Genomic DNA, 14688 nt, shown 5'->3' on the forward strand with positions numbered 1-14688 from the left:
CACAGCTGCATTACCCCTGGGGGGGGTGCTCCACCCCAGACACGGCTGCATTAACCCTGGGGGGGGCTGCTCCACCCCAGACATGGCTGCATTTCCCCCTGGGGGGCTGCTCCACCCCAACACGGCTGCATTACCCCTGGTGGGGTGCTGCTCCACCCCAGACACAGCTGCATTTCCCCTGGGGGGGGTGCTCCACCCCAGACATGGCTGCATTTCCCCTGGGGGGGGGCTGCTCCACCCCAACACGGCTGCATTTCCCCTGGGGGGGGTGCTCCACCCCAGACACGGCTGCATTTCCCCTGGGGGGGGCTGCTCCACCCCAACATGGCTGCATTACCCCTGGGGGGGGGGCTGCTCCACCCCAGACACGGCTGCATTTCCCCTGGGGGGGGCTGCTCCACCCCAGACACGGCTGCGTTTCCCCCTGGGGGGGGGGCTGCTCCACCCCAGACACGGCTGCATTTCCCCTGGGGGGGGCTGCTCCACCCCAGACACGGCTGCGTTTCCCCCTGGGGGGGGGGGCTGCTCCACCCCAGACACGGCTGCATTTCCCCCTGAGGGGCTGCTCCACCCCAACACTGCTGCATTTCCCTACGGCGGATGCTCCACCCCCGACACTGCTCTAGCATTTGGCCCTGGGACTGCCCCCGCCCTTGACCCAGCCCCCCCGGGCCCCGATCCTGAGGGCAGGAGCGCCCCGCCCCCTTTCTTCAGGGGCCATTAACCCCTTGCGCGCCGCAGGCCGGCCCGTCCCCGCCCCGGCCGAGGCGGGGCTCCCCGGGGAGGACCCGGCGCCGCCCCCGGCCGCTGCCCCCGCGGAGCCGAGCCCGGAGCGGCAGGATGCAGCCCGCAGCCCGTCCGGGCCCGCCCGGCGCCGCAGCCCCAGGTACGGCGGGGGGGGTCCGGCCCGCATGGATCCGTGTGTACCGGGGGGCAGGGAGCTGTGCACACGTGTGTGCCCGCCTGGTTCGTTGGGGTGCGGGGGTGTGCGTGTGCTGGCATGGGTGGGTGCCTGGGGCTGTGTGTGCACGTGCGGGTGCGGGGATCGGTATGCGTGTGCTGGCATGGATGAGTGCCTGGGGTCATGTGTGCATGGGGTTGTGTGCACACGTATGGGTGCAGGGCTCTGTGTGTGTGTACATGTGTGCTGGCCTGGACAGGCGCATGTGCATGTGTGTGTGTGTGACTGGATTCATGTGCACATGTGTGCACGCATGGATGGGGACGTGTGTGTGCATGGAGGGGTAGGTGCCTGGACTTGTGTGTGCAGGTGTGCATGCACGGGGTTGTGGGTGCACATATGGGTGCAGGGCTCTGTGTGTGTGCTTTCATGTATGGGCTCAAGGATTTGCGTGTGTATGTAGGTGTGTATGGATTTATGTGTACAAGGGCGCATAGACTCATGGGGACACAGACCTGTGTGTGTACATGTGTGTGCCTGCATGGCTCTGTGTGTACAGGTATGGGTGCATGAATTCACTTGTGCATGTATGTGTGTTCTGGATTCATGTGTACAAGGATGGGTGCAAAGATTCATGGGGGCACGGGTCTGTGTGTGCTTGCATGGGCAGGTGCATGGATTTGCATGTACAGGTATGGGTGCATGGATCTGTGTGTGCACTTGGATGTCTAGGTGCATGGATTCACATGTGCATAGATTTGCAGGTATTTATGTGTGTGCATGGATTCGTGTGCACCTGTATGTGTGCATGGATCTGTGTGTATGTGTGCTGGCATGGATGTGTGCACGGAGGGGGAGGGGTGTACACGTGTGCAGGTGTCACTGCAGACTCCCCGCAGCCTGGCCCTCTTGGACAATCCCTGCCCGGGGAGCCTGGCTTGGGAGAGCGGAGCAGAGCTGAGCCTTCACCAGGTCCACTGGGCATGAGGCTTCCCCTCCAGGTCTCCCCCTGAGAGAGGAGGAAACTGAGGCTGGAAGCAGGGCAAAGGGACCTGACCGGGGCCATCCTGGCCATCGGTGGCAGAGGCAAAACAGGCTTTCTGCCTCAGGCCATGCCTGCCTTGGGGCAGAGGTAGTGAACCCTAGTGGGTAGGGTCACGGATTCCCTTGCCCTTCCCCCAGCACAGCTCTACCCACTAGGCCTCACTGCAGACACAGGGTGGCATCACCTGTCCTCGTTACCGGTTCCTCCATGGCCTCTGTGTCCAGGGCTCCATGTGCCGGTGGCATGAGCAGGGGTCACCATCAGCCCCGCGCCCCCCCTTCCAGGCCCCTTGTTCTGGCCTCCGAGGATGCCGCCTCCAGGAGGTGTCTGGGGGGGCTCTGGCCGTGATGCCTTGGGAAGACGCCGGTTCCAGCCACCGCATCAGCTGCAAGGTGCAAGCAGGCTAAAAACGGCTGTGGGGAGCGTGGGGGGAGTATCGTTCCTTCCCACTATAATTAGCAGGTGATGCACGCGCCGGCTGGTGCAGGCGGGGGCCGTTGGAGGCAGCTGGCAGTCGTGCCTCAGTCTCTGCCGCCCCCGGGCTTCCCTTTCCTGCTGTAACAGCTTGGCCCCGAACAGATCGCAGCCCCACTCACTAGCCCTGGGGTCGGGGTTCTGGGCAGCTGGATGGCCCCGGGGTGGGGCAGTAGCACAGGGCTGGGAAAGGCAGGGGTTGAGTGTGGCTCTGCCACTGGCTTCCTGCATTGGGGCCTTGGTCTTGTCACTTCATCTGCCTGTGCTTGTCTAATTAAAGAGGGGCCTAATGGCCTTTCCTGTCTCATTGGGGTGCCCTGCGGTTGGGCATGTTAATGGCAATGAGGCACTAATATAGGGGCACCAGGACTCTGCCGGAGAGAGGCCTCCCCCAGTCTAATTAGATCTAACTCATTAACGAGCCTGTTCAATAAAGGAGGGCGCTTGGGCTCTGTACTAGGAGCATATTGGAGTGGGGAAGTAGTGCAGGGTCCCAGGATAAGCACTTTTCCCAGGTCCTGTGTGATCTGGGGGTCACACCTCAGCCCTGTGCCTCAGTTTCCCCTTGTGGATGGCCACCAAGTCTCAGAGCTGCTGCAGGGACCAGCTTGGAGTTGGAGGAAATGTGTGAGCAGGATTGGTCCCAGAGGCTCTAGGATGCCTCTAGAGGCGAGCTCTGTGGGACCAGGCCAGACTGCCCGGGGTTCCCTCGCTCACCTGCCGGAGCTGATGCCGGTCACTCATGGCCCAGGATAGAGGCACTAATTATAAAGGGGACACACACACACACAGGCACACAGCCCCCACATGCGTACATACACTCGCAAAGACACACCACTTGCACATACACAGGCACCTAAACACACAAGCATGCACATACACACACACACACACACACACACGTGCACAGGCACTCTCCCATATGCACACGCACACACATGCACAACACACACACACACACAGAAGCACCTACACTCCCCCCATGCCCCCACACGCACATACACTCACACGTACACAGGTACCACCCCCACCCTACACACACCCACAGGCTCCCACACACACATACACCCCCAGGAACGGACACACACACAAAGACACCCCCCCCCCCACACACACACACAGAGTCACCCCCACGCACACCCACTATGGAGCTGTCTCCAGCACCACAATGCAGCCGCAGGCATTTTAACAGGGGATGGGGCGGTTTCGTGGGGCGGACAGGGCAAGACTCCTGGGTTCCTCTCCCCGGCCTGGGTCTGGGAGTCACGGGAGAGGGCGCGTGGTCTGTCAGGGGGTGAATTCCCAGGCAGGAGCCGCAAAGCTGGGGCTGGGCGGCTGTGGAGCGTACTGTTGACAGACAAGGTGTGATGTTCCCGAGCAAACGCCTAACTCTGGTCCCAGCACCAAGCGCAACACCAGCCTGGAGCCACGCCAGCTCGGGCAGGAAGTCAGCGGCATCAGGCTGGTTTTGGGCTGGGCCTCGCCTGTGGGCCTGATCCTGTCTGTGGGGCCTGTTGCCGAGGACTCACTGCTTTGCGCCCCAGCGTGAGCATGGCTGACCAGAAGGGGCCCTGTTGGTCACCAGCTCCAGCCCCACAAGTGATGGAGACCCCCAGATGGCAGGGGGGACAGGCGGAAAGACCAGGCAATTACACAAACCCCGGGGTTCCTTCCCCTTCGGCCCCAGGGCCGGCGTCTCTAGCACTACGATGGGCGTCATTGCTTCTGAGCCGCGTTTCTGGGGTGTCTCAAGCACTGGCCGGAGACACCAAGGGGAAAGAGACTGTCGCCAGGCTTCATTTCATCACAGGAGTCCGGGAGCTGGGGCTTGACAGGACACCGCAAAGAGCCTCAGCCTGGCGAGAGGGGGAGAGGTTGATGTCATATATCTGGATGGGTGGAAGAAGTTAATGTCGTATTTTTGGATTTTAAAGAAGTCTTTGACTTGGTCTCCCACGATGTCATCATGGCTAAATTGGGGTGCTGCGGCCTTGACAACCTCACGGCCCGATGGCTGGGAACTGGCTCCGTGTTTGGAGCCGGAGATGTTAGTCGATGGAACCAAGTCAATGTGGCGCATGGTGACCAGTGGCGTCCCTCAGGGTTCAGTACTCGGACCCGTACTCTTTAATATATTCATTAACGATTTGGATTCAGGCGTCAGAAGCAGACTGGCTAAGTTCGCAGATGACACCAAACTGTGGGGAAGCGCGGTTACACTTGGAGGATAGGCTGAGGATTCAGGCCGACTTGGACAGGCTCGCAAGGTGGGTGGATGAAAACCTGATGACCTTCAATATAGAGAAATGCACCATTCCAATAGGCTCAGCAGTGCTTCACTCACTAGCACTATGTCCAAAAGAGACTTGGGGATCTCGATTGACCACAAGATAAATATAAGCCACCATTGTGATGCCGCAGCCGGCAAAGCAAATAAAACCCTGGCTTGCATCTACTGAGGCATCTCAAACAAGATCCAAGACGTCATTTTCCCGCTTTACTTGGCCTTGGTGAGGCCGCAGCTGGAGTACTGCATCCAATTCTGGGCTCCACGCTTTTAAAAGGATGTGGAGAAGCTCAAGAGAGTCCAGAGGAGAGCCACACGCGTGATCAGAGGTCAAGAGAGCAGGCCTCATGAGGAGAGGCTGAGAACTATGGGACTCTTCAGCTTGGAAAAGCGCAGGCTGCGAGAGGACTTGGTGGCAGCCTATAAGTATATCGGGGGGTACATCAGGACCTGGGAGAAGGTCTGTTCACCAGGGCTCCCCTAGGGAAGACAGGGTGCAACTGTTTTAAACTGCTGGAAGACCATTTTAGACTGGACATAAGGGAAAACTTCTTTACTGTCCAAGTCTCCAGAATCTGGAATAGACTCCCCCCAAAAGTGGTGCAAGCAGCTACTCTGGACACATTCAAGTTGCGTCTGGATGCTTATCTTGCTGGGGTGATCTGATTCCTTCTCTTTTGGCAGGGGGCTGGACCCAATGATCTCGGGAGGTTCCTTCCAGCCCTATGTCTATGAAATCTATGACAAAACCCTCCAGCCAGGGCCACCACCACACCGAGACTCTGGCTGTGACCCCAGTGCTGCACCGTTTCTCCAGTGCCTCTGATGCATAAGCCCATTTCACCAGGGCCAGTGATGCCAGCTCTGCTCCAGGCAGCTGGGCACTAGTGTCTTCGTATCAGCACATCTCCCAAGTGCTTTGCTGGTATTGCCGTGCCCATTTTACAGGTGGAGAAACTGAGGCATGGAACAGGGCAGGGACTTGCTTCCTGTCACCCTGCAGGCTGGGGGCAGGGCTGGGACTAGAACATGGGGCCCGGGTGCCCATCCTCTAGGGAGCGTGTCACGGGACCTTGAGCGGAAGGGGGCAGCCTGAGGCTCTCCAGGACAGAGGCTGCATGGGCTCTTTGTACGTGCAGCACTGAGCGCTGTGAGATGGGGGCCATGGCCAGGGGCACATAGCACTGTGGCCTGGTTTCAGCCTCGCTCAGTCTGGCGAGGGCTGGGGCTTTGCAGCATCCATGATCCCCTTTGTCTCACCACCCCCCGTCAGTGCAGGCGGGGGCAGGATCAGGCCCACGGTGCCAGACCGGAGCAGAGCTGAGTGCCTGCCAAGTTCCCCTGCCATTGTGCCGCAGCCCCCATCCTCTCCCTCCCCCGGCTGCATTAGCCTGATTAAAGTGCCTCGTTAGGCTCCTATTGCTGCATCCAGTCGCTCTCCCGGTGCCTCCTGGGGCTTCTCGGGTGCTGGCAGCACCCTGGTGCTGGAGCTCCGCTCCAGAAAGGGCACTGGGGCCAAAGCAACACCCACTCTCCCCAGGGGCTGGACTGGTCACCCGTGGGCTGGACCCGGGACTGTTGCCCGACCCATGGGCTGCTGCGCGCTCACTCACGCCTTCCTCTTCCTGGTGCCCCGGCCTGTTTCTTCCGTGCTCAGGGCTATCCGGTAATAACCCCCTCTCCTGCCTTCCCTGGGGCAACCTTTCAAAGAGATCTGGGCCCGAGTTCAGCCTGGTCAGGGGTGCCGTGTGCCCACTGCAGCAATAGAGCCTGCTTGGGGGCGGGGAATATGCCAGAGGCTTTGGTGATGCCTGGGGCACTCAGCAGAGGAGGGCACGAGAGTGGGTTGTGGGGGGTTGCTGCAGGGGCAGGTGTCACTGCCACAAGCCAAGTTAACTGTTCCTTTGGGCCATGCCCACCCAAACGGCGGCAGCCTGGGCTAGGGGCTTGTCTGGGCACCATCGTGGGATCAGGGTGAGACTGGAGCTGAGCCCTGGTGCTGGCGGTGGTGCACGGAGCTGTACGCACCCACAGAGGTACGGGATGCTACCCCAACCCCCCAGTCTAGGTGTACCTACCTGCTTCCCTGGGGCAGCCCATGCCATGGCCTCCAGCTGGCATCTAAACCTTCTGGTTGCAGCACTAGAGACCAGTGGTCCCCCCCCCGGTCTTCTCTCTGACAGCCCCACAGCTCTAGGCAGACGGCTAGCATGTCCACCCCTCTCCTTGCCACTTCTGCATGCTAAAGGGGCCCAGTTGTTGCAGCCCCCACCTGGCTGCCTACAGCCCCCTCCGTCATCATCAGAGACCAGCCATGGGGGCAGATTAAAGCCCAAAGTGACACCTCCTGTGTGGCTCAGGTGCCGGATCGTGGCCCTGCCGTCCTCCAGCCGGGTGGCATTGAGATGCGCCAGGCTGGCTGGCTGCGCTTCCACTGCTGACATCATGCCCAAGCGCGGGGCAGGCGATGGCTCCCATGCCAATGAGCCTGTCTCCCCGCCGCCTCCGCCTTCGTGATTCGCCCCCTCCTTGCCCAGCCACATCAGCGCGGCTCATCCCTCACTTTTGCTGTCTCCGGTTAATGCGTGTGCTGGAGCCGAGCCATGGGGACACTCAGAGAGATTACCCACCGCCACAGGCTGGAGAAGCCATCGGGGACCCATGTTCCTGCCAGGGGGGGCCTGGAGGGAGGGGGCACAGCCCCTTCTCTGCACTGCCTAGCCCATTGCAAGACCACCTCTGCACTAGGGCTGGCCAATCGGCAGTGCCAGCACCCCAGGGGTTAAACCCACCACCAAATTTCCGGGGAAAGATCCCTGCTGGGGATGCGGCCAGTGCACGGGGGCCAGCACCCTGCCCACTGGGTATCTCCCCGGCCTGGGTGTTCTCAGCTTGAGCCTCAAGCCCTGGGATGGATCCAGGCGGGTACACTTCACACCCCGCTTGTTTAAACCAACTACCCGGGAGAGGCAGCAACATTTCTATTCAGGCAGGGCTCAGGGAGTCCGCTGACCTCCTGACTCACTGTCATCCCCCTGATTCCTGCTAATCTCGCCACTCCACAGGTGTTAAGGCCCCTCTCTCCTGTGTACTACCCTTGATGTTCCACCATTTGAACTAGCCTGTTGCTGTCTGTCTGCCTTTCCCGGTAACGTCTCTTCTATTTCCCAGCCCTGCCAGTTCTCTTTAGCCCTAGCTAAAAACCTTCCCCCAGGTATGGACAGATTCACTGAGGGGCAGAAATGACTGATGGCGGAGTATGGGAGAGGCTGCCAAGATGCTGGAGAAGGCGAGATTTTGTTTTGTGAATCTGAATGAGAGAGGTGTGTTTACCGAGAACGACTGTGGGGCTAACAACGCAATATCTCTTTGTGCCCAGTTTGTGGTGAGGGTTGTTTTTTTAAAACTTAATAGGTAATCTAGCAAATCAGCACAAGTGCCAGTACTTCTGTTTTTTGCAACAGGATAATACCGCACTCGGTAAAGCTTCATACGTGCCTCTCCTGGGCTCTGATCCGTGCACAGGGCTGGTCCCAGGCCTTCCAGGGTCCTCAGGAGCATCCAGCCTGTAGCAGCTCCCCCTTGTCACAGACCGTCTCGTGCCATGCCTCAGTTTCCCCTCTATGAGAATGGGACCCTGGGAGGTCAGCGGAGTGGGGAAGCGCCCGGGGGTGCTGAGTGAGGCGGCTTGTTTTTGTGGCCAGCCTGGGAGCCACGAGCCTGTGATGCACCTGTCACTTGCCCGAGCGGTAGGGTGGGGGGCATGAGTGCAGAGGATCATGGGAGATGCAGGGAGGCTGGGCTCTCTGTGTCGGCGGGTCCATGGGTTTAGAGGATGCCCCTCCCAGCCTGGTAGCGCCACGCTGGCTGGCCAAGGCTCTGGTGATGAGCTTCAGCTGAGAACAGAGATGGGCAGTGAGGAGGGGGCTTTCACGGCCTCAGTGCTTCAGTTTCCCCACTCCCCAGGCTCTGTAACTACAGGCTACTCTTGCCTTGCAGGACTCAGGGAAGATGGTGCCCGGGGCGCCGCGGGCCCCCTCCTCCGCCTGGGCTGGCTGGCAGCCCCTCTTCCTCCTCACGCTGGAGGCTCTGCTGCCCAGCCCCGCTTGGGTCTGCCCGGTCCGCTGTAAGTGCTCCTCCCAGGACAGGTCCGTGCTGTGTCACCGCCAGAACCTGGCGGCTGTGCCCGGCAGGATCCCCCCGGCCTGCGAGCTGCTGGATCTGAGCCACAACCGCCTGCGGACGCTGCAGCAAGGCATGTTCTCCCGGCTGCAGGCCCTGAAGGAGCTGGACCTGAGCGAGAATGTCATCTCCAACATCGAGCCGGGTGCCTTCAACAGCCTCCAGCGCCTCATGACGCTGAGGCTCCGGGGAAACGAGCTGAAGATTGTGCTAGCCGGCGTCTTTGCCGGGCTGCCCAGCCTCACCGTGCTGGACCTCAGCCAGAACAAGATCGTCATCTTCCTGGACCACGCTTTCCAGGACCTCGCCAGCCTCCGGCACCTGGAGGCCAGCAACAACCACCTAGTTTTCATCTCCCCCCGGGCGTTTGGGGGGCTCCGGCAGCTCCGGCAGCTCACACTGGAGCGCTGCAACCTGACGGGTGTCCCCACAGGGGCCCTGGGACAGCTGCCTCACCTGGGCGAGCTGCGGCTCAAGGTGCTCAACATCAGCGTCCTCCGAGACTACTCCTTCCGTCGCCTCCCCCGCCTGCGGGCGCTGGAGATCAGCCGCTGGCCCTTCCTGGCCACTGTGGAGCCCCACAGCCTGCTGGGCTTGAACCTCAGCTCCTTGGCCATCACCAAGTGCAACCTCAGCATCATCCCCTACGAGGCCCTCCAGCCCTTGACGTACCTCCGCTGCCTGGATCTGTCTCACAACCCCATCGCTGCCATCCACGGTGGGAGGCTGGCCCAGCTCCTGCGCCTGCAGGAGCTGCACCTGGTGGGCGGGCAGTTGGCCACTGTGGCAGCCCACGCCTTCTGGGGCCTGAGCCACCTTCGCCTTCTCAACGTCTCCGACAATGCCCTGCAGACGCTGGAAGAAGGCGCCTTCCACACTGTGGGCAACCTGGAGACCCTGCGCCTGGATGGGAACCCGCTGGCCTGCGACTGCCGCCTGCTGTGGGTCGTCCGGCGCCGCCGGCGCCTGAGCTTCGAGGGGCGGCAGCCAGCCTGTGCCAGCCCCGCACTGGTGCGCGGCCGGAGGTTCAAGGACTTCTCAGACATCCTCCCATCTGGGCATTTCACCTGCCGGAGGGCAAAGATCCAACCTGAGGCCCCACAGTGGGTGAGCGTGGAGGAGGGGAGCAAAGCCAGGCTGCGGTGCCAGGGGGATGGTGACCCCATGCCCACCATCACCTGGCTGTCTCCCCGCCAGGCCTGGCTGGACGCTGGCCTTCGGGGCCGGGTAAGGGTGCTGCCCGATGGGACCTTGGAGATCTTCTACGCCCTGGTCCAGGACAGTGGCACCTACTACTGCGTGGCCAGCAACGTGGCTGGCAATGACACCATGGCTGCCCACCTGCATGTCTACGACCCGTCCCGCTGGGCCAATGACACCTTCCCCCTGGCCAATATGAGTGCCAATGGCTTGGGGGCGCCGGTGGTTCCCCTGCCGGGCCTTGGCATGCTGCTGGGCGCCGTGGCCATGGGCGCAGTACCCTTCCTTAGCTCTGTGGCTGTCTGCTTCCTATTCATCTTCCTCTGGAGCAAGGGCAGGGGTCGCGTGAAACACCATGCCACCTTTGAGTTTGTCCCACGCTCCCCTGGTGCACCACGGGGCAAGCCCAGCCACGGCGGCCGGCTGGCCATGAGGTTCACGTGAGCCTCCGTGGGGCAGAGGTGAAACGTGGCAGTGGGGGAAGGGTGCCATTCCTCTCCTTCCTCTCCGAGCCAGGCATGGCCCTCCACTCCTTCACCTTCTGCATCCAGCAATTAACCTGCTAAAATCAGCTTAATTAACCAACTCCCCAGACATGTAACTCGGCTGGGTTCTTCCACCAAAGCCTTGGCTCTCATGCTTTTGCTGCCAGGATAAAAAGGAGGTGACTGGGGAGGGGGGCCACATGCTCATGCCTTCCCCCATGGGGTCTTTGATCCCAGCCCAGCCTGGGCAGAGGGGCTGGTCCCGTCTCCGGGCTGAAGTCGGGGATGCACGTGGCGGGTCTGGGAGGTGCCGTGTGGTGCCTGTAGAGCCAGGACAAAGTCAGGGCCAGCTATGGGGGGGCTGGGATGGCCATGGGGACATGGTATCAGGGCACTGGGAGCCTCTTTCTCTCTCCTTGGAGCAAGCCAGGGGGCCTGGCAGGGGCTTTGGCAGCTGTGCCGCGAGGATGGGGATGGGGAAGCTGCTGTGGTGGATAAACACCGAGCTTGCCCATGTCTGTCCCAGAGCCATCCTTGCCCCTGATCCTTGGGCAGCTCCCAGCACAGAGCCTGCCCCCGCTCCCCCCGCCCCTCCAGCTGCCACGAGTCCTTAACAGCCGGCTAAAGAAACTGCAGCCTAGTCGGGCTTCAAGTCCCATCTGATGTTTCCTTGGCCCGCGGCAGGGGGCCCAGCTGTAACCACTTCCAGCCAGGACCAACCGGCCTGCCGGTCACAAAGGAGTTAAACCTCGCACCCACCGGGCAATGCAGGTAAGGAGCCTTATCCCCAGGTTGCAGAAAGGGAAACTGAGGCACGGAGAGGGCAGGAACACCAGGAGAAAGCCACACTGAGCTGGGGGCGGGTAGTCTTGATGGCTAACCAGACCAGGTCACGCCAGGCCTGGTAACCTGCCACCGCCTTGGTAGCATTTCAGAAGGTCGGACACGGTGAGTACCGCTGGGGGGTTCACCAGCTATTTAAAGGGCTGGTGCTATTTCTCTGTATCCTAGGAAGTGGCTTTGGCAGGGGCCAGGAAGAGCAGCCCCATCCTGGACCTCCTTCCTGAGCTTGTACTTTGGCCGTAGGACTCGCCTGTGGAAATCCCCCTGCAGCGCAGCCCAGGGGGAAGGGGCACGGGGAGGGAGGCTTTAAGGCTGCGCTATGTACGGATATCTGCCAGCCCAAGGGACTTCCCTGCGCTTTCCAACCACAGCGACACCTGGCATCACTTTGGGCATGCGCACACACATACAGACACAGCACACACACACAACACACAGAGCACAAAAATACACAGTGTATGTGCAGCACACCTACACAAAGCGTACATGTGCATGGCACACAAAGCACATGCACACACAGCATACACAGCACACACACACAAATGTACAGCAATGCAGCGCACACACAGCACACCTAAACAGCACATACGGGGCACAAACACACACAGAGTACATGCATGCAGCACACACACAAATGGACACAGCACAAAAATACAGTGCACATGCAGCACACCTACACAAAGCACACATACACACACAGAGCACACATGTACCACTGTTCTGCTGGACAAGCTGATACAAAAACATGTCCCCTAATTCCCTGTGGAGCAGGGACGAGCTCCTGCCTCTCCATCAACCCTCGGCCAAGACCGTGTCCAATCCATGGCAGGTACATTGCCGTACCCCTGCCCTGGAGGCCTGGAAGAGGGGGTCTCAGTATCCCTGGGTCCCTGTTGCTCCCTTCCACACTCTCCAAGCATCTCCCCTGTGGCAACAGGCAGGCGGGATGTGGCTCAGGGGGTCCCTCTGGTGGCAACCTGGGCTGCTGACAAGCCTGAGCAAAGCGGGGCCTTGTGGCTTGGGGGCTGGGTTCAGATCCTGGCCCCAGGCTGCATCCAGCCACAAGGCCTGGGGTGCAGGGAGGAACCCGCATGGTCTTTGCTTTGGGTTCTTGATGCCACATCGGTGGAGGGAGAAAATGGGAATGTCTGTAGCCCCCACCTGCCTTCCCACCCCCAGGGCCACGCATAAGCCACTGGGATCTGGAGACACTGCTGGACCCGGGGGACCAGGTCTGCCCTCACCGCCTGTCCCAGAGCTGGGAGACAAACCCAGGAGTCCTGGCACCCGGTACCCAAACTCCACCCGCCCAAAAGGCAGGGTTGAACCTCAGAGTCCTGACGCCATGGACCTCCCCGGGGGGTCCAGCCTACAGCCAGACCTCACTACTCCCTGTTACCACGGGGAAAACTGAGACATGGAGGGGTGGGGGTTGCCCCCCTCCATCTTGCAGGGTGTCAGGCCTTTCTGGAGTCACAAGGGTTGTGGGGTTTTTTTGCAGGCACCCACCAGCCGCACAGCTGGGGACCCCTTCGCTAGGACCTGAGGGGCATGGCCAGCATCACCCAGCAAGAGCTGGGCACAGGACCCAGGAGTCCTCAGCAGCTGAGTCACGCAGCTCCCCACACCTGCCTGTCCCCACTTCCCACCCAGAGGACAGCCTAGGCGATCTTGGGGCAGGGACTTTTCTGAGGTCACCAGCTGGTGGGGAGAGCCAGGTGTCCCAGGGCAGTGCTGGCAATGCCCTGGCACAGCCCAGGCCCCCGCATGCATGGTGCTGTACACAAGGCTGGATCATGCTCCGCAGAGCTCAGGGGTCAAGTCTGAGCCTAGAGGCATCGTGTGGGGGCAGAGGAGAGGGAGCAGCAGGCTGGGGTCAGCTGGGGCTAGTTGCCAGCTCCCTAATTACCCCCAGGCAGCCCCAATTACCAGCCAATTAGCCTCCCAACAGCTTTTAGCTTCCTTTGGTGGTGGCCCTGGCCCTGGTGTGTGACCCCCAGCTCTGGACATATCTCTACCTCCTGGATCCTGGCCTTGTCTCCCTGGCAACAGCCCTGAGTGCCTGCAGCCCAGCTCCCCCAGAGCCGCTGGGGCCGGTCGTAGCTGGGACACGCCACGTCGAACCCTGAGGCTGAGTTCCCACGACTGGGCGCTGGGACCGTGGCTGTTGGGTCCAGGTGGAGCAGAAGAGGCCCTGAGGGCCACGTCCAGTCCACGACTGCTGGAAGCCGGCGGGGTCTGGAGCAGCTGCAGCCTTCTCCCTGCTACGTTTGCTCAGCGTCTGTAGCCAATAAAACCCTCTTGCTCGGCTCTCTCTCTTCTCCCTCCATCTCCCCCCCACCCCAGCCCCCGGAGCACGTGGGGTTCAGGCTCCAGCAGCCCATGGTGATCTCTGCAGACCTGGCAGGATGCTTGAAACCCCCCACCCCTTGTCCCACAACCCCCCTAATAGTCCCTGCTCAGGGATCCCAGCTGGCCTGCTGTGCCTCAGTTTCCCCACTGGTATGACAGGCAAAGCTTGCTCCCCAGCCAGGGTATGGGGGGCGAGGCTGAGATGTGCCAGAGCACCCACAACCCTGACGGGGAGAAGGGACACATGGAAGAGGAGTCCACTGGGCTCCCAGCCACGTGCCAAAGTAACAAGGTGGGGGTGTGCGTGCGCAGAGCCCCCTCCCCTCCTGTTGCCAGGACAAAACCCAGGAGTTGTGACTGTATCCTGCAGTGTGCGTGTGTGTGGTCTGTATCCGGCACTATGTGTCTTGTGTCTTACAGTGTATATATATGCGTGCATGCATGTCCTGCAGTGTGTGTATATGTGTACATGTGTGCATGCATGTCCTGCAGTCTGTGTATACGTGTACGTGTGTGCATGCATGCATGTCCTGCAGTCTGTGGTTGTCACCTGCAGCATTCACCAACCTCCTGTCGAGGGACCCGGTGCTCCCTGGACCAGCCCCAGTTGGGCCCAGGCTGTGGCTGGCCTGGGTCTGGAAGAAGGCAGCATCCAGGGACTGGGAGGGCTGCATGCTGGGAACCTAGGACCCGGCGCCCAGGTCAGCATCCCGGAGCAGCTGGCTCCCCTGCCATCACCTTGCTGCATATCCCCAGAACTGGGGCCTGAACCCAGGAGTCCTGGCTCCTAGACCCCATCTCACCGAAAGCCCCCTCATCCCAGAGCTGAACCCAGCAGCCCTACATGCAGCCCCTCGCTGATCCAAACTCTCCAGCCCCTGGATGAGAACTGAGGTGTTTGGGCTGCCAGTCCTGAACT

General features: G+C 61.0%; 1 protein-coding gene across 2 annotated transcripts; it reads left to right on the forward strand.

Annotated features, from left to right (window-relative positions):
- The first annotated feature begins 782 nt into the window (after window positions 1–782).
- Window positions 783–13727, forward strand: LINGO4 (leucine rich repeat and Ig domain containing 4). Of its 2 annotated transcripts, XR_009457280.1 has the most exons (3): window positions 783–886; window positions 8707–11345; window positions 12919–13727. XR_009457280.1 is itself a non-coding variant. In XM_059718175.1 (2 exons), the coding sequence occupies exon 2, from the start codon at window positions 8719–8721 to the stop codon at window positions 10531–10533; it is 1815 nt and encodes a 604-aa protein (XP_059574158.1). In that variant the 5' UTR covers window positions 783–886; window positions 8707–8718; the 3' UTR covers window positions 10534–13727. The 2 variants fall into 2 exon arrangements, 1 of the variants encoding a protein (XP_059574158.1); XM_059718175.1 differs by having other exon boundaries at window positions 8707–13727.
- Window positions 13728–14688: the final 961 nt, after the last annotated feature.

Source organism: Alligator mississippiensis, chromosome 15, assembly GCF_030867095.1.
Source record: "Alligator mississippiensis isolate rAllMis1 chromosome 15, rAllMis1, whole genome shotgun sequence".
Taxonomy (NCBI): domain Eukaryota; kingdom Metazoa; phylum Chordata; order Crocodylia; family Alligatoridae; genus Alligator; species Alligator mississippiensis.